We start from the raw sequence: 23,274 nt of genomic DNA on the forward strand, positions 1-23,274 counted from the left end.
ATTCCTGATGGGGGGAATGGGATGTTATTTTTTGACTTCTTGGAAGAGATAAGCCAAGCAGGTGTGTGATTGGAAAGCAGAGGATATTTTTTTGGCCTGATCAGGTCCAGCAACCCCATTCCTTGGCCAACTGTCTGGTTTTTGGCTTCATCCCCTCAAACTGCCTGGCTCTCACTCCAGCTCTCCATGAATGTGCAGAAAGACCATCCCTTTTATTTGGTTTCTGAAGGGCATGGAGCATTTAACCTCAGTTTGTCAGAATATAAACTGATGACTTTCCGGGCAACTTGATCGTGTGGGCTCAGGTTTCCTGCAGGGAAGATTTATTGGCAAATCTTCAGCTGATAAAGGGAGCTTCAGGCACTGAGTCTCTTTTTTCCTGAAGCAAAAATGAAGCTCGGAAGAACTTCACAAGGGAACAGCACCACACCACATCTGCTCACTGTTCAATCACTTTGGTTTTTTTCCCTCTATCCACTGTATTTTACTGAGGTCTTTAACTGCTGGAAATCAAGTCTTTCCCTTGCCCTTTGGGACCAGAGTAGAACATGTAGGAAACTCATGCATTTCTTGGATGCTGCTCTGTCCAGCTGTATCAAAGGCCATGTCTCAAGTGTCTGTGCTGCTGCTGGTATTAAGCAGGTCTGAAAATTGAATCAGTACGTGAGGGCTTGCTCCCCAGTCTGAGAATTGTGGGGTGCTTCACGTGCCTGATTGTTACTTGCCATTAAATCAATCACAGAGGTTTGATTGCATTAAAGGTTTCAAGCATTACAAAGTCCTGCTTTGTTTCTGCTTCATTTTCTCTGGGTGTCCTGCACGTGTTTGCAGTGGTTCATCTACAGGGCTTGTAGCATTTTAATCCTGCACTGAACTTTGGTACTGAAACAGTTGGTCTGTGAAAGGTGCTTAGGAAATTTTTCACCTACAAATCAGGGAGAAGAAAATAGGAACAGAATAGGAAGAAATTCTGTACCTCTCTTACAAATGTTGCAGTGTCCTCAGGCTGATGCTGAACTCCTGCTGTGGTAGAAAGGTCAGCAGGGAGGAAGGGATTTGATATGGCTATTTTTATGGGTTTTTTTTAAGAAATAGGAAGTGTTGCCTTTGTTAGGGTGCTTTGATCTGTCCAGTAACAGACACGTAAACAAGCTGCATTTCATGGGACCTCCTGGGAGAGCAGAGGATGATGGAGCAGATCAGCAGTCAGAGCAGTGCTTGTGGGAGCAGCTGCACAGGGGAGGAAAAAAAAAACCCTGACTCAGTCAACTGCTGCCACATTTATTCTTTTGTGAGATATTTGAGCTTGTTTAGTCAAGCCTTAGAAGACCTTTAATATGGATTGGGCAAAAACTCAAGGAAACTCCAGGCTTTTTGTAGGTAAAGCCCTGCTGGGGGGGGCTGAGGAACTGGCTCAGTCCCACTGGTCCCCAAAATAAGGTGGGAACTGAGAGGGAGAAGGCATGAGGGGAGATGGAAGGAAAGAGGGGTTTGGTCATGTTGCATTTCACTAATAACCTTTTGGTTTTCTCTCCCCCGGATGATTCCTGCTTTCCTGTTTCCCAGCAAAACCAGCAGGTGCTTCCTAAGCACATAACAGATTCCACAGCCTGGGGTTGGCAGAAGCACCAGGGAAACCAGTGGGGAAAGGGCTCTCTTACTGGGGAAGTCATTGGATGTAGGTGCAGTGAGAGCAGGAGAAACAAGCTCTGGGTGAGCAAGAAAGACAAGCTGTGGATTAAAAAAAATTAATGAACTCTTAAAATCTTGGGTTTAATTACAGTGATGCCTTTTAGGAGAGAAAATGTGATAGGTATTTATATTTTTCATGTTTAATGGCCATGGAAAAAAGCTACTGGTTTTAAAAACACAAAGGCAATTGGTGTTTATAGAAGGTATTTTTATATGAAGTGTTAGGATAGATATCAAGCTGTAACTACAGAAGAGATTTGAAAGCACTGTCTGTTGCACTTGCTAGACTAAAGCCCTTGTCTAACCAAGCTTTTCTGTTACAAGTTAGAATATCATATGCTTTTTAAGACTAAGAAAGCAAACCAGGGTTAAGTATTATCTTAACATTATATACTGTTTAGCCAAATATTTTTTTTTATCTGACACTTAAGATGAATATGGTTTTTCTTTTCCTTTTTTAATTTTCTTTTTCTTAATCTATGCCAAAAGATTCAGTCTTAGTACTGAACCAGAGCTGTGAGCAAGATACAAACACCTGTAAGTGCTCACTGCAGGTGAAGGACTGCTGGTTATGTCCTAGAAGAAAACCAGACCATTCCCAGTGCCTGAAAACCTAGAGGCTATGCTGCAGCAAACCATCTACTCTATAATTAAGTTAGGTAACCAAGGATGTGGAGTTTAGGAACAATCAGATTATTTAGCTGAATTAAATTCTTAGACTCTGATCTGCAAACTTCCAAATATGCAGCTAGTTGGAAATCCACACAGTTTCTTAGTTGCTGCTCTTTTTTTTTTATTTGCCTCACTTCTCAGCCACAGCATGTTTTGAAGGAGCAGGGCAGTTAAAAACAGGGCTGGTCTCAGTGTCCAACAAAGACTTGACAAGAATATTCTGGTTTATGCCATTGCTGTTATGCCACAAGAAAGCGAGGGAGGCAGTTGAGTTGTTGTGCATCTTACTTTTCCCATCAGAGGAGAAATTTGGGGACACAAATAGGTTAATAGAGCTTAATTAGGATTTGTTTTGAAACAAGGTGGCACTGCTCCTCTCCCTGTCCTACTGACAGGGATCCTGGGAGCCCTGATGAGTCTAGCACTACATTGTCTGGCATTTTTTATGCTGCCAGCTCTGAAACCTGAAGGCAGCTCTCCACCCATCGTGTGGCTGGGGGTCCTGAGCTCCCTACCAAAGTCCCCTGATAGCAGGACAGTGTGTGTTGGCTCCTTTGGAGGGTACCACCCAGCCAGCCACACAAACTGCTGGATATCAACATTCCTTCAGTTCACTGAGCTCCTGGCAGGAATCCCAAAACACTTCGATTTCAACAGTTCTCTGCTGTTTTGTTCTGGTTTTTAATCAAAACCTTTTTAAATGGAGAAAATGCTGGTCTTGATTTCTGCTTTCAGCTCCAACTCGTGCTCAAAACCTGGTTGTTCATGTGTGAAAGGTCTGTGTGGAGCCAAACTCAAGGATAGGCAACATCACAATCCAAGAGACTTGCAAATGGGAATGATGACACTTCTGTGAGCTGCTGTTGATCATTTCCCAGTGCTTTAGGCATCGGGTTTGTTGTGTGGATTCTCTCTCAGTAAAATGAGGCCCAAACACTGTCAGTCCTAGTGCTATTCATATTTATAGTCACTAATGATTCCGGCCCTTGAAAAATCATGCTCAAATTACATGTTCTATGGCTTTAATTTCCTGTTGCTAACAAGGGAATGATTTGCAATTTCTTGTTTGTCCTCCTCTGTGCCAGAGCCTGGAAACATTGCTCAGTTACCACGCTGAGTTTCACAAGCAAAGCTGCCTTTTTTGTGTTGTCTGGTTCCTCAGTCTCAGGGCTTTCAACCTCCCTCTGCAAAACATTTTCTGTGACTCTGAACAATTTTAGGCACGTGTTCCCTAGTGTAGGACTTCAAGCAGGTAGGCCCCTCAGAGATTCATTTAACATAGGACCAATATATCTTTATTGCAGTGACACTGTAGGATTAGCCTGTGATCTCTGAGAACTGTGTTGCATTCCTGGTTTCTCCTAGAAACCTATAACCCAAACCCCATTTTTCTTATCATTGTTTATATCAAATGGCCAAATTCTGGCCTTGCCCATCTCTTTTGTGCTTTTTCTCCTCCTCTGTCTTCCTTTTGGCTGAGGTGAGGCTTTTTACCCTTTAGTGACATAATTTCATTCTGATTTCTTCAAGAAAAATGACAGTAGATTTAGGATGGAAGGAGAGGAAGAAGGTCAGAAAGCTGCATCTCCTTGGAGTCAAGCAACAGGCAGAATCATGAAAGACTTGATGGATTCAAATGTGCCTTGCAAAAATCCAATAGCAATTTGAGGATATTTTCCCAGAACCCATTGAAACTGTCCCTGAAGTGTCTGAGCATATCCATTTTAGTGGATTTATCTTCCCAGTCCCCTGCAATGAGCTGGGAATGCTGGTGCTCAGGTTGACAAATGGAGGGAGTGTGACTTGTCTAGGGCTGTGTGCCCAGCTGGTGGCAGAGATGTGAGTTGCTTCCAGATCATGTGGCATTGAAACAGGCTGCCCAGGGCAGGGCTGGAGTCCCCATCCCTGCAGGGATTTCCAAGCCCTGTAGATGTGGTGCTGAGGGACATGGGGCAGTGGTGGCCTTGGCAGGGCTGGGCTAATGGTTGGACTTGGTGATCTGAAAGGTCTTTTCCAACCAAAAGGATTCTATGATTCTGTAATTCTCTGTGTGGCTCAGGCTTCTTCCAGCCTCCTTGGGTTAAAAAAGGAGGTGATGCAGGAGAAACATCCAGTGCTGTGACAAGGTAGAGAAACAAGCAGTTAGGGCAGTCAAGCTGTATTAATATTCACCATTGTGCTAATGGAACTGCTAGTGGCAACCAAGCACCTTCCTGTTCCTCACCTCAGAGGATGCTGTTCAGTGCTTTGGGCCCAGCTGTCATTTAAGGGTTTATTCCAGTTAAATGCCTTGGGCTGTGTAGTGTAGGGTCACCATGTGTCTGCTGCTGGGTCTAGAGGGGGCAGATGAACCACTGGAGTCAGTGACAGTCAGCCAAGGTATTGCTGCTGCCCGTAAGATTCTGCTCATCTTCTAACTGAACAGACCACGATGCCCATCCAAGCTGCAGGCTTGAGAAACAGTGTAAGGCATGGATGGGAGGGGTAGGATGTGGGTATTAAACTCTCTTTCCTTTCCTTCCTGAAACAGCTGGTGAAGGGGCTGCAGCAGGAGCTGAACCGGCTGTACACGCTCTTCTGCTCCCGGAATCCAGAGTTCGAGGAGAAAGGAGGGAAGGTCTCAATTGTGTCCCACTCCCTGGGCTGCGTCATCACCTACGACATCATGACTGGCTGGAACCCAGTCAGGCTTTATGAACAGTTGTTACAGAAGGAGGAGGAGGAGGAGCTTGAAGACCGTTGGATGAGCTACGAGGAGCAACACTTACTTGAAGAACTGTACATAACTAAGCAACGGTAATGCACCCACTTCTGGTTGTTAAAGGAGAAAACCACATCCCTAGATGATGCCCATTGAGTGTTTCCAGAAACCACCATGGCTGCTGCTTTTTTTCTGTGGCTGATGTTCTTCTGCTGGTGATGGATGGCAGTGGTAAATGCTAAAGGCCGGACTGAGCAGGCTCAGGGAGTCAGGCAGGAGCTCTGAATCCACATCCTTTGGGCTGTATCAGAACCAGGCAACTGCTGCTCACTGACCAGCTGTGCTGGGAGCAGATCATAGCCAGGAAGAAAGGAGAAGGTCAGGCCATTGGTCCTCCACACAGCAAAGTACCTTGCAGGAGGGCAATGAGCTGTAATCCTGAGAACCTGAGCAGTGAAATTCCTGAGTTTCTAGAGGAAAATGAGAAGTTTTCTCCTAGGCTCAGCTTGGAAGTTGAGCTCCACCAGCTGGATACAGATGTTGTAATTGCTGTGATGGGTTTATGGGGTTGCCACTCTGTGGCAGATCATTTACCAGCTTCTTCCTGCTGCCATCTAGAAGTGTCCATGCTGATGGCAGTGTGAAGCAGCACTGCCCACTGTCACAAACAGGATCTCTGTTTCAGTGCCTTGCAAGTGTTGGTAGGGATTCTCAGTGTCAGGGGATCATCATGATGTCTCCACAGTGTTAAGGTGACTTCCCTGTCCTAACCTGGATGTCAAGGTACTACCCATAGATAGAGGACCTAGTAATAGTAGCTTGAGCTTTAATCTTTGAAGTGAGGAGGTGAGGATAAATCATGATCACAGTTCTTTTGGGTTCCTTCTGGAAATCTGCCTTGGTATTGGCAGTACTTTGGGAGCATTAATACAGCCTGAGATCTCCTGCAGTGCTTGAAATCAGTACGTGTGTCATGAGGGGTTGGTACAGGACATCCCTGTGAGCTGCAAGGCTGGGTGAAGTGCAGCCTTTCTGAGGGAAGGGAAGTAAGAAACCTAATGAAGTTGACTGCTGGTAAGATGACCCTTCAGGCCTATCACTAGCATATCATCAGGGAAAAATTACCATTTTCACACTCGTGCTCCTTAGGCACCCTCTGAGGTTACATCCATGGTCATTCAAGCATCATTTGACACTGGCATTTCTGCATGGATTGAGTGGCTTTCCATTTCATGAGCCATCTCAGTGCAGTTCAGTCTGAAATGACAGCAAGTACAATACTGACATCTGTAACTTCTGGATTCCTAGTTTTTTAAGGATGGCAAACACATAGTGGATTTCTGGCAGTGCTTATGCCCAAGTAGGGTCTGTCGCAGCCTGTCTAAATACTCCACATTGTAGAGTAACACAGGTAGAGGATGTGAGGTTGTGTGTTGGAACCCTTTGACAGCAGTCCAGGAGAGTCAGGAATTCTACATGCCTTCCTTTTTCAGACTGAATCAGGCTCATTAAAGTACACAAATGTTTTTGAAAGTACTGCTCTCTGGGAAGTTTCAGCTCCAGACTTGCTTCTTTCTCTCTTAATGCATTTGTTTCCATGATGGTTTTGAGGAACTTGAGGAGATGATGTTTTCCTGCTTTGAAGAGGGCAAAACTGCTCGAATGCTGGGGGCTGTTTTACCAGTCCATATGGGTATTTTATATTGTAGCTTCTCTTTTAGTTCTCCAATCAGAAGAAGAGGTAAACAAACTTATAAAATGATAGTTACAAAGGTGGGACACTGTCCTTTAGATATTCTACCACAATACAGAGCTCCATAATGCTTGGACCATGGAGTTTCCAGGGGCTCTGTTGGTTGCTTGTTGGGGTTTTTTTTAAATAAAACCAGGTGATTTGGCTGCAAAAAACACCAAGGAAACAGGAGGTGAGTCACCTACTCCTGAGGAAGGAGGGTGGGCAGATACTTGGAGTGGTGAACAAGGAAACTTTGTCATCTTGATTGATTCTTTCTGTGGTCAGAGAAGCAGGATTTCACATGCATTGATTCTTCACCCATTGGACTTCCTCCAAGAAATACTGACTCCATTGCTCTCTCTTCCCAGCAGACAAAACTGTTGGACCCTACAGGAATGGCTGTTTGGATCAGAGAGGTTAAGGCAGCATTTTTAATTGGATCTCAGAAAGATCTCTATTTTCCAGGTTGAGAGAGATAGAAGAGAGGTTACATGGGTTAAAGGCATCCACCATATCAAAACCACCTGTCTTAAAATTTAAGGTATGTATGTTCAAGAGGTTTTTACTGAATGCTCCACTTGTTGTCAAAGTACATCTGTGATCTCAGTTAGTCTACTTACCTTTTTCTTCATATCCTTAGACTTGATATTGGTAGAATAATTTTACTGCATTGGTTGAAGTGCGTGGACATGTGTAAACATGTTACTGGATTTATATCTTACTATTTTTTACAAATATATATGCTTATATAAATAGATAAACCTGTAGATGGTTAATTTATTACACACACGAGTATGTCAGAAAGTAAAAGCAATTTGGCAAATTACATTAATCAAATATCTTGAACAATTTTCACTTTTACTTTGTTAAGTAATCCATTTTCCTCAGGGACTACTTCTAACATGTCACATTGCTGAGCAAATCTGATTGAATTTCCTCCAGCAGTGGATTTGCCTTCCAAATGGCACTGGTTTGACAGTTAGCACAAGTTACTTGTAGTTTCATGAAATAGATTGCTTGCTAGTCAGCTGTATAAATTGCTACAATTTCCCATCACTGGGAAGAAGGCATTTTCTGGCTTCTTGGTGGGATGTGCAACACCTTCTAGTTGCTTGAGGATATCCTGGAAAATTAAACTGTAAAAATGTGACATGATAGATGAAGAGAAAATAGATTATTGTTTCTTAACTTGCCATTTTTCTTTCCTCCTGAGTTCAGAATGACTCCTAGAAGCCAAGGTCAATCTTAAGCCATAAAAAAGAGGAAGCTAACTATAATTCAGTTTGTCATAGCCTTTTTCTCTTCCTCCCTGCTTAGAAGCATGTATCATGCTATTATCTCTGCCATCAAGGAAGCTGGAGTCAGGCTGATACTCCTCCAGCTCTGTGAAAGATTATTCTTCACTCAGTTGTGTTTAAATTGAAGGGTTTTTTTGAACAGCTGCTTTTCAGAGGGAGCAGGAAAGGAGGGGGAAAAGAAAGGGGAAGAAAAGAGGACTGTATCAGCACAAATGACTGCTAGGTAACTTTCAGCTGCAGTACATTCCTTTTTCTTACCCTTCCTGAAAGGAAGATGTTTTGTTTCTGTGAAGCTTTACACTGCTGACTCCCAGTGCTTTAGTGCCATGCCTGAGGCAGAGCTCCAGGGAAGAGAGAGGCTTTCCATGGACACGATAGCAAAGTGCTTCTGCCAAGGGGGGATTTCAACAGGATAGCTGAAAGACATTTGCTCACCAGCCACTCCAGCTCACTGAGGGTGAAGAGCTTGTTGAAAGAAGTAACTGCTGTGTAGGTCCCAGCCTTGGCTCTTCGTGGCAGGCCAGAACTCTGGCTTGATCATGAGTTGCTATTCACCATAAGTGCTTGATCCACAAATGACTTTGGTGTGTCATGCAGGACACAGGAGTGTGTCACGGGTTTCCTTAAGCTGTATGACACAACAAAATGGGGACAGCTTAATGAAAAGGGCCAGCCACTGTCAGTGCATTCCCTCTTTGATGGACTGAAACTAATTGAGCTTCTTAGGATGGGAGAAAGTCACTACTCCTCCATTAAGCAGATTGACTCTTGCTTGATGTTGAGCAAGCACAATGGTAGCTTTTGGCTAGACCAGCAGAATAATAAATCCAGCAGCTAACTTGGCTGGTGTCTAATATTACAGGAAATTATCTGTTTGACCCTTTGAGGAGGAAAAAAAAAGAAGACCCTTGAAGATACAGAGTGTCTTGTACTCTAATGATGTAACTGAAAGAGGGGAGATTTAGGTCAGACATCAGGAGGAAATTCTTCCCCATGAGGGTAGGAAGGCACTGGAACAGGTTGCCCAGGGAGGTTGTTGATGCCCCTTCCCTGGAGGTGTCCAAGGGCAAGTTGAATGAGGCTTGTGCAGCCTGGTCTGGTGGGAGGTGTCCCTGCTCATGGCAGAGAGGTTGGAACCTGATGATCTTGAAGGTCCCTTCCAACCTGAACCATTCTATGAGTCTATGAGTGGACAAGCCATCAGAATGAAAACTTGAGGATGAGGTATCTTAATGGTGCACTCTCCTCTACTTCTCAGATGGAACAGTTGAATAAACTGAGTCACTAGGACCTGAGTAGGTTAAAAGCCACACCACCAATACCCTGTTGTAAAACTAAAGCTTAGAAGTGCAGCCTTCTCCTCACCACTTGCATGAGAGGAATTGGAGTTAAAGGCTAAAGGGGCTGAAGAACATGGCAGGATGGGTAGTGGTGTCATACTTACCTCACTATGACTCTGGTGCGTGGTAATGACCATGTTGTAGGATGATCTTCAACCACTGTGGGGGAGAGGAGGGCAGGACATAGGGCAGTTGCTCCCTAGCACTGAAAAGGAAGTTCATTTAAATCTGGACTTGACAATGTGTTGGCCCAAGGTGCTTCAGGATCCCTTAGCACCTCTTGTTCACCCAGGATTACAGGAGCTCTTCTGGAAGAAGCTCCAGATTGTACTTGAGCTTCTGGTTTCTAGGCAGCATCATCTGACAGTCATGTCGACGTTGATAACAACTATCACAAATGACTGATAAGATCCTTGTGGTTTACCACATGCACAAGAACTGTGAGAGCTTAATGGGGTGGTGACATGCAGCCTTCCCTGACTGGGTGAAGCCTTCAGACTGAATGCAGAAATGTGCTGCAGTAGGTTCAACACACGAGTGCCCAGTTCAGTTCCCTGGGGAATACTGGTGTGAAGTCTCTGTTCTCCTTGCTGAGGCCGCAGAACATTCCTGGCTGCTGGAATGGGTAGAGGCTGCTGCAAAGGTCTGTATTTCCTCACTCTGGGAGGATGTTTGGGATCCTCCAGGCCAAAAGGCAGCACAGAAATGTAAATTGTAATCATGTTCTGTGCCTTCTGTTTTAACATCACCACCAAAGCTGTTCATTTGTCCCCCACACTTAGCTCTGCACAGAAGAGCTGTGCTGCCTCTCTTCTCTTGGCTCATTCAGCTTTTTCTTTTTTTTTTTCATTCTGAAAATACTGCAGTCTTAAATTAAATGGATGACTTTTTGGCTCAGCTTCTGCTTAAAATACAAAAAAAAAAAAATTCATTAAGTCTTCTGGTCATTCATCATAACCAGGAGAAAAGTGCTCTACTGGAACGTCATGTTCTTAAACGTTTCTCCTCCAGTGCTGACCGTGTTCAGGAGTGTATGTGAAGTGCCTCACTCCTGCTCCTAGGAGAAACACCACCATGAATGAATGTTTTCCAGAAAGATTTTAGTCCCCCATTCCCAGTAGGCTTCATGGCTTGACACTCTTCTCTTCAGCCACTTTGCAACGGCACTGACAGTCTGGTGGCTGCAGTTTGAAGTGCTTTATTTTTGAAAGGCTTACTTTTGTTTTTTAGCATTCCCTGCTTTGGTGTTGGTCTGGTGCCACCCATTAAGGTACCCACCAAATGGTACTTTGTAAGCCCTTCCAGAGCTGGAAGGCCATGGTGAAAGGCTTGTAAGAAAACAGCAAAGAACCGTGTCCTCCAAGAAGAAAATACCTGTTCTGTGGACACTTGTTAATCTATAGAAGCAGCAGAACAGAAGCCACACACCATGTAACTGCTGAAACTATTTACCTTTTGAGATTTTGGGGCTGTTCTTGCCTAAGGTGAGTTCATGAAAACATCTTTTAAGCATCTGCCAGCAAGTGTGAGCTGACAGTCCCTTTCTGATTTCTTTCTGAAGGAGAAAGACTGTAATTATGTCCTCCAGGTGCTGGAGACAGGAACACCAGATGGATGAGGTTCAAGTTACTCATCCAGTTTAAATGATTGCACTGCAAATATCTGTTTCTATTGTATTTAAGGATGAGAAAGCTTTTTGTCCAACCTGCACAAATTTAAGGGTGTGTGTAAAGCTTGATAAGACAGAAGAGCAGCTTTGCACTAGACCAGAGTGATGATACAGGTGACAGAGCAATTTTGCAGCCTGTGACACTGAATAGCTTTGCTGAAAAACTAGCTTATTTTTCTTTTTTTTCCCATTGAATTGGGACTTGCTTATTCTTTTGGAAGGAAGAGGTGGAGTACCAGTGCCAAGTCAGAGGAGGAGGAATGTTTTGTGCAGTGCTGGAGTCTGATAGATGAAACGGGCCATTATTTCCGTGCCCTTGCTCCATGTGCTGACATATCATGAAGGCACGTGGGAATCCAAAGGTTCTCCAGATGCAAGAAAGCAAAGCAGCAATTGCTCTTGCTGGTTAAGTAGCAGCCTGCTAGGACTTGCTCAGTTGTAGTGCCCTGCAAAATGGGCTCTGCTATTGGGAAAGTTACACTGAGACACAGAATAACTTCGGTTGGAAAAGACCTTTGTGGTCATCAAGTCCAACCAAAGTTGAAGTGAAGTTCTGGTATTGATAAAATTATTTTTTTATATAAGAAAATACTCTAAATGTTAAAAAAATAATAATTTTTACTCATGAAAATGTTTTTTACTACAGAGTTTTGACATCTGATGTTTCTAGGGGACAATGTCTGAGGATTGGTAGTTGGTTTTTAAGAGGTTGTACATAACACCAGCCTGTATGTGTGTGTGACCTACTATAAGTACCCTCTAGTTGTCTTTAATACTCAGTGTAGCTTGCGTTGCTACTTCATCAGTGGTTGTGTGGAGCAAAACAAGTCATGGAGTACTTGGTTTAGGGTAAGATAAAGGAGCTGTGGTAAACTTGGGGAAGTTACATGAGAAACCAGTCTTCAGTCTTGTGAAACTCGTCACAGGGATCTACTTGAGAGAGTCCAGCGGAGGCTACGAGGATGATGAAGGGACTGGAAGACCTGCCTGATGAGGAAAGGCTGAGAGACCTGGGGCTTTTCAGTCTAGAGAGGACAAGACTGAGGGGGGATCTAATTAATGCCTATAAATACGTGAGGGCTGGGCATCAAGAAGGAAGGGACAAGCTCTTTTCACTTGTGCTCTGTGACAGGATGAGGGGCAATGGATTCAAACTCGAGCACAGGAAGTTCCACCTCAACATGAGGAAGAACTTCTTCACTGTGAGGGTGACAGAGCCCTGGGACAGGCTGCCCAGAGAGGCTGTGGAGTCTCCTTCTCTGGAGACTTTCAAGACCTGTCTGGATGCCTTTCTGAGTGATCTGCCCTAGTTTTTCTTGGTCCTGCTGTGGCAGGGGTTTGGACTCGATGATCTTCAGAAGTCCCTTCCAACCCCCAGTATTCTGTGATTTCCTTCGTGTCTTCCAGATTCTTCTCCCTTCAGCCCTTCCCAGTGTTGGTAGATCTCTTTCAGTTCACATATCTAACTTGTTCTCCAACTTTGTAGCCTGACAATGTGTATCTCTTCTCACAGCAAAGGGAAATAGGAAACTTGCCCTTCATGTTGTAGTATCTATGTTACCGTGGTCTTCCCCATTTTGACTTACTAATGTTGTACAAGTTCCTCGCCTGAAACCGAGAAATGAGTTGAAAGAGAAATCAAATCCAGCCACGTTGGGAAGCATTCTTTCCATCCTTATTAATGTGGATGAATTCTCTCCTTAGGTTGAGAATTTCTTCTGTATGGGATCTCCATTAGCAGTGTTCTTGGCGCTGCGTGGCATCCGGCCAGGAAACAGTGGCAGTCAAGATCACATTCTACCCAGAACCATTTGTAACCGCTTACTAAATATTTTTCATCCAACAGATCCAGTGGTGAGTTTTAATTACATTTGCAAGCTTTTACCTTGACTGGTTTTAAGCACCAGGATAATGTGTGATCTTCAAAGATGTTCTATCATGATGTTTGTTGACAATTTAAGGGACTGGAACACCTCCCTTAGGAGGAAAGGCTGAGAGACCTGGTGCTTTTCAGTCTAGAGAGAAGGCTGAGGGGGGGACCTAATTAATGTCTATAAATACATGAGGGCTGGGTGTCAAGAAGGCAGGAACAACCTCTTTTTACTTGTGCCCTGTGACAGGACAAGGGGCAACCGATTCAAAGTGAAGTGCAGGAAGTTCCACCTCAACATGAGGAAGAACTTCTTTACTGTGAGGGTGACAGAGCCCTGGGACAGGCTGCCCAGAGAGGTTGTGGAGACTTTCAAGACCTGTCTGGATGCCTTTCTGAGCAATCTGCCCTAGTTGTGTGGGTTTTTTTGGTCCTGTGGCAGGGGAGTTCAACTTGATGATCTTCTGAGGTCCCTTCCAACCCCTGATATTCTGTGTGATTCTATGATTTGCATACAACGTCTTGGTTTTTATAACTGTAGAATAACAGTTTCTACAAAGAATTGCCTTAGGTCTCTCTTCTCTTTTCATAATAATAAGCATAAGAGTTGAGATTACTCTGCTTTTTGTTGTTTTTTTTGCTAAAACATAGGCAATAATCCTTCTCAACCAAGTTCCAATGTGGGCTTAACCTGGTGACTGCCATTAAGCAAAAGCTACAAATTACAAGATGTTACAGAAAAGCAAAACCACTGTGTTGTTTTTTTTCCCCAAGATGTCCTGAAGAACAGATTGTTAGAGGATGGAGTAGTACAGTGCTGGTCTAGCTTCACCCTGTCCTTACATTCTTCCTTGTTACCAAAGAGCCTTTGATCTGCATCACCTTGGCAACTTTTTTGATGCAAGCTTCATTTGGGATTTCATCCTTCCTGTAGAATAGTAATTTGGGGATATTTTTGTGTTTGAATTCCACCTGCATCTCAACTCCATCTGACTATCTTTAGACATCAGTCCAAACACGCTGGTTCTGCTCATCTCAAGATCTTGTTCAGCTCCAGCTATGCCAAAACCAGAATTTTCCTGGGACCTCTTAGGACTATTGGTCAGGTTGCAATCTGTGGTTCCACTCTACAAACAGTCACTTTACTAAGTCTTAATTCTGCACTCAGTGAAAAAGTACTGAATGCTTCTCAACATCTAAGTAAACAAAAATAAAGAATCAATAGAAAATAGATTTATGGTTTTTTAACAAGCAGATCCATTCATGGTTTGCACAGGGATCATCAAACAAAATCTTTACATAGGCAGTTGACCCATCTCCATTGTGATGTGCAAAATCAGTTTAACTGGATGTAATATAAAGTTTGCTCTGTCAATGAGGAGCAACAAACATCTAGTAACAGTAACTTGTGTGTTGGTGACAAACACACATAATAGGAGTGTTGCAGAGAAACGTGCAAACATGAGTGCACAAGCAACTGGGCAGCTAATGTATCTTCCAGGCTGTGAAAACAAAAGTGAACCAGACTATTCTGTCACTTTCTAGGCTTCACTCATTATAAATATTTTGGATTTGAGGTCGGACAGAACTCAGGATGGGAAGGGAATGTGATTTTTATTAATTTTTTTTGCAGTCTTGACACTGAGGATTTTCTTTCCTGAATTCCTCTCGCAGGCCTATAGGTTAGAACCTCTCATTCTGAAACACTACAGCAACATTTCACCTGTCCAGATCCACTGGTACAACACTGCAAACCCTCTACCTTATGAGCATATGAAGCCAAGTTTTCTCAACCCAACAAAAGAACCTACCTCAGTTACTGACAGTGAAAGTGCTTCAGCTGTACCCAGCCCAACTACTTCACCAGTCATGGTTCGACGCCACTACGGGGAGTCCATAACAAACATAGGCAAAGCAAGTATATTAGGTAACTGTTGCTTATGGCCTTTTTAAAGTTGTTTTTTATATAGGACCTTCTTGTAGGGCTTCACTGGCAGTGTTGAAGGGCAGGTTGGATGGGGCTTGGAGCAGCCTGGGCTGGTGGGAGGTGTCCCTGCCCATGGCAGGGGGTTGGGACTGGGTGATCTTGAAGGTCCCTTCCAACCCAAACCATTCAGTGACTCTATAAGCAAGCTATTCCTGGCTGTTCCAGTTTGTCCTGCATAGCTTGGACATGGCTTGTTTTAATCCCAGCTGACATTTACTTTGAAGAAAAGACAGTTTACATATGCTGGCTTGCAAGGAGAGGATGTGGGTGAGGGACTCGATGCTCTTGCTGCCTTATTGTTGTCTGCCTTACGGAAGTAACATCCTGGTGATTTCATAGTTTCCACTCTACTTCATGGGGAAAAAAAATAACTTAAAGCTTGTTTTGTGACTACGTTTTCTGGTATTGGCAAATAGAAGAAAGCTCACAGTATGTAGGCTATTACAGTTCCATTAAACTCACGATTTTACAATAGGAAAGTCAGTCTGTTTTAATAAGAAGTCTGTCCTCTCCTGGCTTTCTGATTCAAAAGGAGCCCTGGTTTAACTGAGTTTAAATTCACTTTCACTAGAGCTTACATTTGAGCTTGCACTCGCAGCTTTTGTTGACTCAAGGCTTCTCTTTAGCTCTCTGTGTGGGGTTTGGTAAGCAGGCTGATGTGACACTGTGCCAGGAATCTTCCCAATCAAATAAGTGCAGAAAAGCAGTTTAGTCCTTAAGTGGAAATAGGCGGGATTGCAAAGCAGGGTTGCTTTCTGCTGTTACTCCAGAAACTTTGATGTCGTGTCCATAAGGTGGCAGCAAAGTCAGGAGAAAACATCACAGATCTGTTCTCCACTGTTACACCCCTCTCCCTGAGCAACCAAAATATTCCTTTTGAAGGATGATAGAGCATTTGTCAATATCTGTAAGAGGACCCTTAAGGGGGAGTGCCTTAAATAACCCAGTGGGATTCTTTGTGCAGAAGGTACCACCGTTCTGATTTTTGCCTTGTGGCCTTTTCCTGAAACCACAACGTACCTGTAAAAGGACCAGATTTCTTGCATTGCTCATGTATTTCTGTCCCCCGAGCAGCAGTTTCCACATGATAGCCTTTGCTTGGACCCTGGGTTAGGCTCAGGATCAGCAGTGTACACTGCTAAGCTGTTCCCACCCCAGAAAAGCACGACGAGTGTTTTCCTTCGTCTGCCACTCGGCTCTAATTGACGTGCGCTCCAGTGAGTCTCATTTGCGCCTTTGATTTAGCTGCCCTTGTGCTTCTTGTTTGGTTTTGTTGTGTTTGTGTTTTGTTGTTGTGTTTTTTTTTTCTCCTTGCTGGAACCCAGGAGCTGCAAGTATTGGGAAGGGCCTGGGCGGGATGCTGTTTTCGAGGTTTGGTCGATCCAGCACAGCCACCCCACAGACGCTGGAGACGGGAAAAGACGGAGGCGAGGGGGACGAGAAGAAGGCCACCCCCGTGGGGACACCACCTCTCCCACACAGTGGCTCAGGCTTTCTGGAACCCATCGGTTAGTGACCAGTCCACCTGACACACCCTGTGGAAACCAGACCTTCCCTGGGCTTGCATCTGTGTGTGGTTGGGAGGCTGGAAGTGCCCTTACAGCAAATGCTGCTGTTTAGTGTTGGTGGTTTGCTCTGGAGTGATAAATATGGAATCTGTTCCTGCTTTTTGGGGAGGGACATTTCACAAGGGCTTGTAGCAAGAGAGGGCAAGGGGTAATGGGTTAAAACTTGAAGAAGGGATATTTAGGTTAGACATGAGGAAGAGATTATTGTGTGAGGGTGGTGAGACACTGGAGCAGGTTGCCCTGGGGAAGTTGTGGATGCCCCATCCCTGAAAGTGTTCAAGGCCAAGAGCTGCCTGGGCTGGTGGGAGGTGTCCCTGCCCATGCAGGGAGGTTGGATCTAGATGATCTCTAAGGTCCCTTCCAACCCAAACCATTCTGTGATTCTATGATTTTTTTAATCTCTTAAGACTGTCCAAGGAGTGACTCTTTGTTCTCCTTTCTATGCTTTTTTCTTTTAAAGGAGATTTATCAATATATATGTCTATCTGTACTTATATATGCACCAAACATTAAACACACACACACACACACAGGTATGATCTTTGGTTAATGGGATCTGCACATCAGTAGCTCCTAAACTCCCACTAGGAACAGCAATACAATTGCTGCAGAGTGTCCCACTCACCATTTCTCATAAAACAGATTTATTTAAACTTCCCCATACATCTGCAGTTCTGAAGCAATCTGGATTTAAAGACATGTATGACTGGAAACAGGAGTTGCCCTTGTCCTCAGCTGAACTGCCCAGAACAGAAACTGCAAGTTTAGCAGCTGGTTGGTTTTGGGTTTGTTTTTAAAACATAAGTACTTTATTTACAGAAATTCATATTTTATTTTCTTTCTAACTTCTCACTGGCTCCCTTGCCAGGTGGGGTTGGTTTGGGCTGGGTTTTTTTTTTTTAATTTAAAGAGTCACAAGTATGTTGTATCTTGTGATAGCATTCACATGATCCATTGCTGTTCATCACTACTAATTTCAGCAGATCACCTGGCTGAGGCAGTGTTTGAGGGCAGAGACCTGGTTTTAAACTGGAGGAAACCAAAGTGGCATGACAGCAAATATTGGGGAGCTGCCAACGAGGTCCTTTTTTGACAGGCTGGCACATCAAGGGCCTTCTGCCCAGTTCCTGCATCCCCCTCTGCTGAAAGCCCATCCCTGCTCCATAGAAGGAGAACGTCGAGCAGAGGCCAGGGAGGCTGGGAATGATGCAATCCACCAGCAAAGGATTTGCTGGGAGGGATATAATCCACCAGCAAAGGATTTGCTGGGAGAGGAGGGATATAATCCACCAGCAAAGGATTTGCTGGGAGAGGAGGGATATAATCCACCAGCAAAGGATTTGCTGGGAGAGGAGGGATACAATCCACCACCCAAGGATTTGCTGGGAGCAGGCACTGGGTCTGCGGGAGTACTTGGCTGCCTCCCAAGCTCCCGGATCCGCCTCTCGTCCGGGCTGTCCTTCCTTGCAGGGCAACTGGTTTTTGCAATCTGTGTGTCTTAGTGGGAATGACTGTGGTTGTCTCCTGGTATTCCAAGGCTCCAGCTCCTTTTCTGTGCCTGCAGAGTGGCACAAGGCCCCTGTGGAAAGATGAAGGCAGGTCATGTGCCATGACAGCCGAGGCAGCGCTGGTGCCGTTGCTCCCTGTACTCCTTACTCTCCTGGAGCCAAGAATTAAAATTCCTTCAAACTGGCTTTGATAAATGCCTGCATTTGTTTTTATTTTTTACTCAATATGGATTTTTTGGCTTTTGGAGCTAAGCAGGCTTTTAGCTTTGTCCTTTTTCTTCTCTTGTAGAGATTTTCTAACCGCTGAAGTCCCTTAACAATAGGTTAGACATCAGCCCAGTTAAACATGCAGTGAAAATTGCTTTGAATGTGGTATTAATCAAACCCACCATTGAAATGAAAGGAGAACTGCTGAAATGTATTTGGAATCATCTGGAAATTAAAAGGGCTAGCTCTGTGTAGGGATGGCTGGTTTTCAGAAGGGGCTTGTAATATAGGGTGGAGTCTCCTTGTGTAGCCATTAAAGATGTGAGAGGTCCATTATTTCAGAAAGTTCTGAGCATCCACCTTAGAAAGCCGATGTTTCCTAGTGGAGCCTCAACATTTGCTGGATGCTTCTGTGTAATTAGCATAAAGAGCATAAATATGTAGTTACTATAAGGAAAACAGCTGATTAAAAAATTATGTCAGCTTTTTCCAAGCTTTAGTTTCTTTTCTTGTTTTTTTTTTTCTCCCTTACCTAGGTCAGACATCAGGAGGAAATTCTTCCCCATGAGGGTAGGAAGGCACTGGAATTGGTTGCCCAGGGAGGTTGTGGCTGCCCCCTCCCTGGAGGTGTCCAAGGCCAGGTTGGATGGGGCTTGTGCAGCCTGGTCTGGTGGGAGGTGTCCCTGCTCATGGCAGGGAGGTTGGAACCTGATGATCTTGAAGGTCCCTTCCAACCTTCACCGTTTTATGATTCTAAGCACTGCTCTTAGGTTTGTGCTAAATGCAGGTGCACAAAAATATAGGTACATATTATTAAAAACCACAGTTCAGTTAAGTGAGTGTGTTGTTAAATGTCAACACAGAGAGAGATGACGTACATGTCATGCACAGCAAGCAGACTCAGGACCCAAAGCTAATGGAGAAACATGCTGCTGTTGTTTGTTTTTCTGCTGACATACAATTCTAACGAGGTTTTTTGTTTCCTGTTCTGTTTCTAGTGGAACTGGAGCACAGGATTGATTTTGAGCTCAGGGAAGGTCTCGTGGAGAGCAGATACTGGTCTGCAGTCACATCACACACTGCCTATTGGTCATCACTGGATATTGCTCTTTTCCTTCTAACCTTCATGTACAAACAGGACCAAGAAGATAGTGACAAATCCAATTTAGACACTATTTGAATGTTGAACTGGGGATGGGAGAGGAAATCTCAAAGCAAATGGCACAAAACAGATGTCTTGCTGTGGAACTGCAGGATCTGTGGCATGGAGGTTTCAGGTTTAAGTGCATGTTTGGATTGTTTTTCCTATTTCTGAAGAGCAAAAACGATTTGTATTTCAGAGCACTTTATGGTTTTCAACATTTTGCAGTGCTTAATCAGACCTGAAATGATTCCAAATTCCTGTTCACTTGGACTGTATAAAAAGCCAACCCACTGTGTAGTGTCCCGTGAGCACGTGTGCAGTGTGCTTGGGTGACATCCTTGTTAGTGACCATCATTGCTGTTCAGTTCATTCAAGTGCAAAAGACCAGTTGATTTTAAAACAAAACAACAACAAAAAAGCCTAAATTAATCTCCATTAACAAAAATCTGTTAGATCCAAACCTAAAACTGCCATGTGCTGATGTTTTCTGTACCAGTAAATAACGAAGGGTGGTGTCATTTTTCTAGGACTTTATTCAGCTCCACATCCTGTCATCCATTGAAAGACCATCCTGACTTCTGGCTTCTGAGGGCCTATTAGACATTTAGAAACCAATGCTGAAAAAAAAGCATGAAGTAAATATTTGAAATACTGTAATTATAATTTATTATTCTCTCTAATGGTTTCATTTTATCCCAGTGTATAAATCATTACTTTTTTACTGGTTTCTTTTGACATAATTTAAGAACCACATTTATTTTCTACAGTGTTAAGACTTTTTCTCAGAAATACATATCTTTGTACTACTATTCAAAGGAATATATGGACACTGTGGCACACTTTAAGTATTTTTTCATTAAAAATAAATATTTGTGGTTTCACACAAATGAACAGCAGTGCCATTCTTCTCAAAGGTAAGTTTTGGGTTTTAGGTCCCAAGTGCTTCTCAGGCCACGTGGTGGTTTTGACCTCACATTTGACTTGGTTTGCAGAGGATCCAGCTGTCTTTTGCTTACCATTTTTCAATGTATATGTGTGTGTCTGCACATTTGTATAAAAATATATGTATATTTATGCACAGAGATCCTGTCAGCAATGTAGAACAAACTTGGTGAGGCCTGAGAATCCCAGAGCTTAGACGAGGTTTGTATCTGAAACTAATTCAGGAGAAGTCAAGAGAAGAAGTCTTGTGATGAAAGGAAATAATCTCCAAATGAAACACTAAAAGGTCATTGCTGAGATTTTTTAAAACAATGTGGAAGGCTCTGGAGTAGAAGTGTGAGATATATGGCCTCTGAGCTGCCTCTGGCAGAGGTATTTATGGTCTGTGTGGCATATGGAGAAGCTGCAGGATCTAAACTTGTGTTTAAAAGGATCAGGCTGTGGTGCTGGTGAATAGCAGTGGGCTCAGTGTAAACAGATGTGGCAACATCCAGCAGAGTGGCTTGGAGATGTGAAAGCCCCCCCAGGTGGCCTTTGCTGAAATTCTGGGGGAAGGAGAGGCAATTATTCTCCCAAATAATATTTTTTGGACTGTTGCTTGTTTGCCTGGTCTGTGGTGCAATGGGGGAGGAACTGGGAGCCAGGCTGGTATTTTGGGGGTATGGATTTAGGAATAATTATGAAAGGGGAGGGGGGGAAATGCAAAGAAAAAGGAAGAGTGGAGTGGGAGTGGGAAGAGAAGAAGGTGACAGAAAAAGCAGTGCTGTAAATGCAGTGAACCAACACCCAGCAGAGGTGTTCAGAGAGTGTAAAGGACTGTGTGTATTTGTGCTCCAGTGTGGATCTCTGAAACAAACCCATCCAGCCTCACTGAGCTGTGATTCCTGCTTGACATGTTTACCTTGGTTGATGAACAGTCATAAAAAATGAAACTAACCCTCTGAGAGAAGGCAGCTTGACACCTCTGCTCCAGAAACACAGGCTTTTTGTTTACATTACTGGCTTTCCAGATAAGTTGTTTCATCAGCTCTTCCTAATTTGGAGAACTTCAACATAAAAGGAGAATCTCCTTTTATATTTAGAAGGTACAAAACATTTCCAGACGTGCAGAGTTTGTGTTTCCAGGAGTGTGTCAGTTGGGTCGTGTCAATGCTGTGATAGCCTCTTACACCACTGGATCTCTTTTTAAAAGCTGTAAACAAAAAGGGGGTTAATTCCTGTAATTCTTGTGGTCTGTGGCAACTCCACTGTTGTCCAGAACGTGTTTCAGATTTATGGAATAGCTGTTCCCCTCACATCAGAACGTGTTGGGACTTGCTGCCTGCTCTCCATGTAAGGGCTGAGATCCTGCTTCTATGTACGTGGCCCGTGGTAAATCAGGGAGAAGATGGAGCTGAGGAGTCAACCATAGTGCTGGGAGGAGAAGGGAGAACAAGGACCAATACTTGTTCATCCCTTTGCACTTTCCCTGAGTTAACAAGTGGGTTTATGATTCTGCTCTAATTTGTAACCTCACGGAGCATCTCCTAACCTCCAAGCTTAACTACAACCATAAAGCCTCAAACGAACACATGGAGATTTATTCCAAAGTGTATGCAGAAGAGGTTGAGCACGCTGGGGGCAGGCTCTCACCTTTTTAATCCTCAAAAAAAAAAAAAAAAAAAAAAAAAGGTTTCTTACCCTCCTGTGAAGATGAAATTTGAAAATTCAGGTTGGAAGCTGTTGGCAGAAGAGTTGCCCCGTTGCTGCTGTGCAGAGCAGCACAGACTCAAGCAGGGTCACGTCTCTGCACGCTAAAGCCTGAGTTGCACGCTTAAAACTTTCTGGTCAGATGGTCCGTGGCATAATAGAGAGCTGGAATGTCCTGGCTTCCAATGACTGACTTGTTTTCTTCTGCAAGAATGATGTTTAGCTTTGCAAGCTGTGTTGACTGGTGGTTTTTCTTGAGAAACCAAGATAAGGGAAACGTCCTGCGCTGCTGTCGGTCTCTGACTGATACTGAGCTGCTCTCTGAAACTTGGCCTTGAGGACTTGGTCCAAATGTGCTGTTTACCATTTTGGGTTGTGGTTTGTTGGGCTGTTGGTTGGTTGTTGTTGGTTTTTTTTTTGCTACGAGGTCGTTTTTGCAAATAATGAGCTCTAAGTACTTTTATGTATGTATTTATTTATTTATTTGCTGAAGTCCCTCCCTTTCCTCCTAATTACTCTGTCATGGGTTTACCACAACCTCCCTTCCCCTCTGTATATGCTCTTTACTTTTATTGCTTGTGTTTCTGCACTTAAAGGCCCTTTGCTTTATCTTACTGTGATAGTCTGGCTGGACAACTTCAATTATTTTCTCTCCTTTCCTGGTTTGCATTGTTAGGCTGAACTGAAGCACATTTCGCATTCTTGTACAACCTTGAAAGGCTGGGGGAGTTGGGGTGTTCAGCCTGGAGAAGAGAAGGCTCCAGGGAGACCTTAGAGCACCTTCCAGTGCCTGAAGGGGCTCCAGGAAAGCTGGGGAAGGACTTGGGACAAGGGCAGGGAGGGATGGGATGAGGGGGAATGGCTTTAATCTGAAAGAGGGGAGAGTTAGGTGAGACATTAGGAGGAAATTCTTTGCTGTGAGGGTGGTGAGACCCTGGCCCAGGTTGCCCAGGGAAGCTGTGGCTGCCCCATCCCTGGCAGTGTTGAAGGGCAAGTTGGATGGGACTTGGAGCAGCCTGGGCTGGTGGGAGGTGTCCCTGCCCATGGCAGGGGGTTTGGATCTGGATTATCTTGAAGGTCCCTTCCAACCCAAACCATTCTGTGGTTAGGCCTGGTTGCCACCTCTTCCTCCTCCATGGTTTCCTGGTGTCCTGGTGCTCTCCTCCTGTGCCACTTTTCTGTCGAGCCAGCTCTGCCCGTAGCTAAATCGATGGGGGCTGATTTTTTCCAAGTTGAGTTCATGAATCGCTCT

At 44.1% G+C, this 23,274-nt stretch overlaps 1 protein-coding gene across 2 annotated transcripts in view; it reads left to right on the top strand.

Annotated features, from left to right (window-relative positions):
- Positions 1–20,278, top strand: part of DDHD1 (DDHD domain containing 1) — a 64,231-nt gene extending 43,953 nt beyond the window's left edge. For both annotated transcript variants that reach the window (XM_051621141.1, XM_051621142.1), the window contains 6 exons: positions 4,895–5,160; positions 7,266–7,341; positions 12,812–12,961; positions 14,652–14,904; positions 16,290–16,472; positions 19,246–20,278. In XM_051621141.1, coding sequence (XP_051477101.1) covers positions 4,895–5,160; positions 7,266–7,341; positions 12,812–12,961; positions 14,652–14,904; positions 16,290–16,472; positions 19,246–19,427 — 1,110 coding nt within the window. In that variant the 3' untranslated portion in view covers positions 19,428–20,278. The remainder of the gene's footprint in view (positions 1–4,894; positions 5,161–7,265; positions 7,342–12,811; positions 12,962–14,651; positions 14,905–16,289; positions 16,473–19,245) is intronic.
- The last annotated feature ends 2,996 nt before the right edge of the window (positions 20,279–23,274 follow it).

The sequence above is a fragment of the Apus apus genome, chromosome 5 (genome assembly GCF_020740795.1).
Source record: "Apus apus isolate bApuApu2 chromosome 5, bApuApu2.pri.cur, whole genome shotgun sequence".
In the NCBI taxonomy this organism is placed as follows: domain Eukaryota; kingdom Metazoa; phylum Chordata; class Aves; order Apodiformes; family Apodidae; genus Apus; species Apus apus.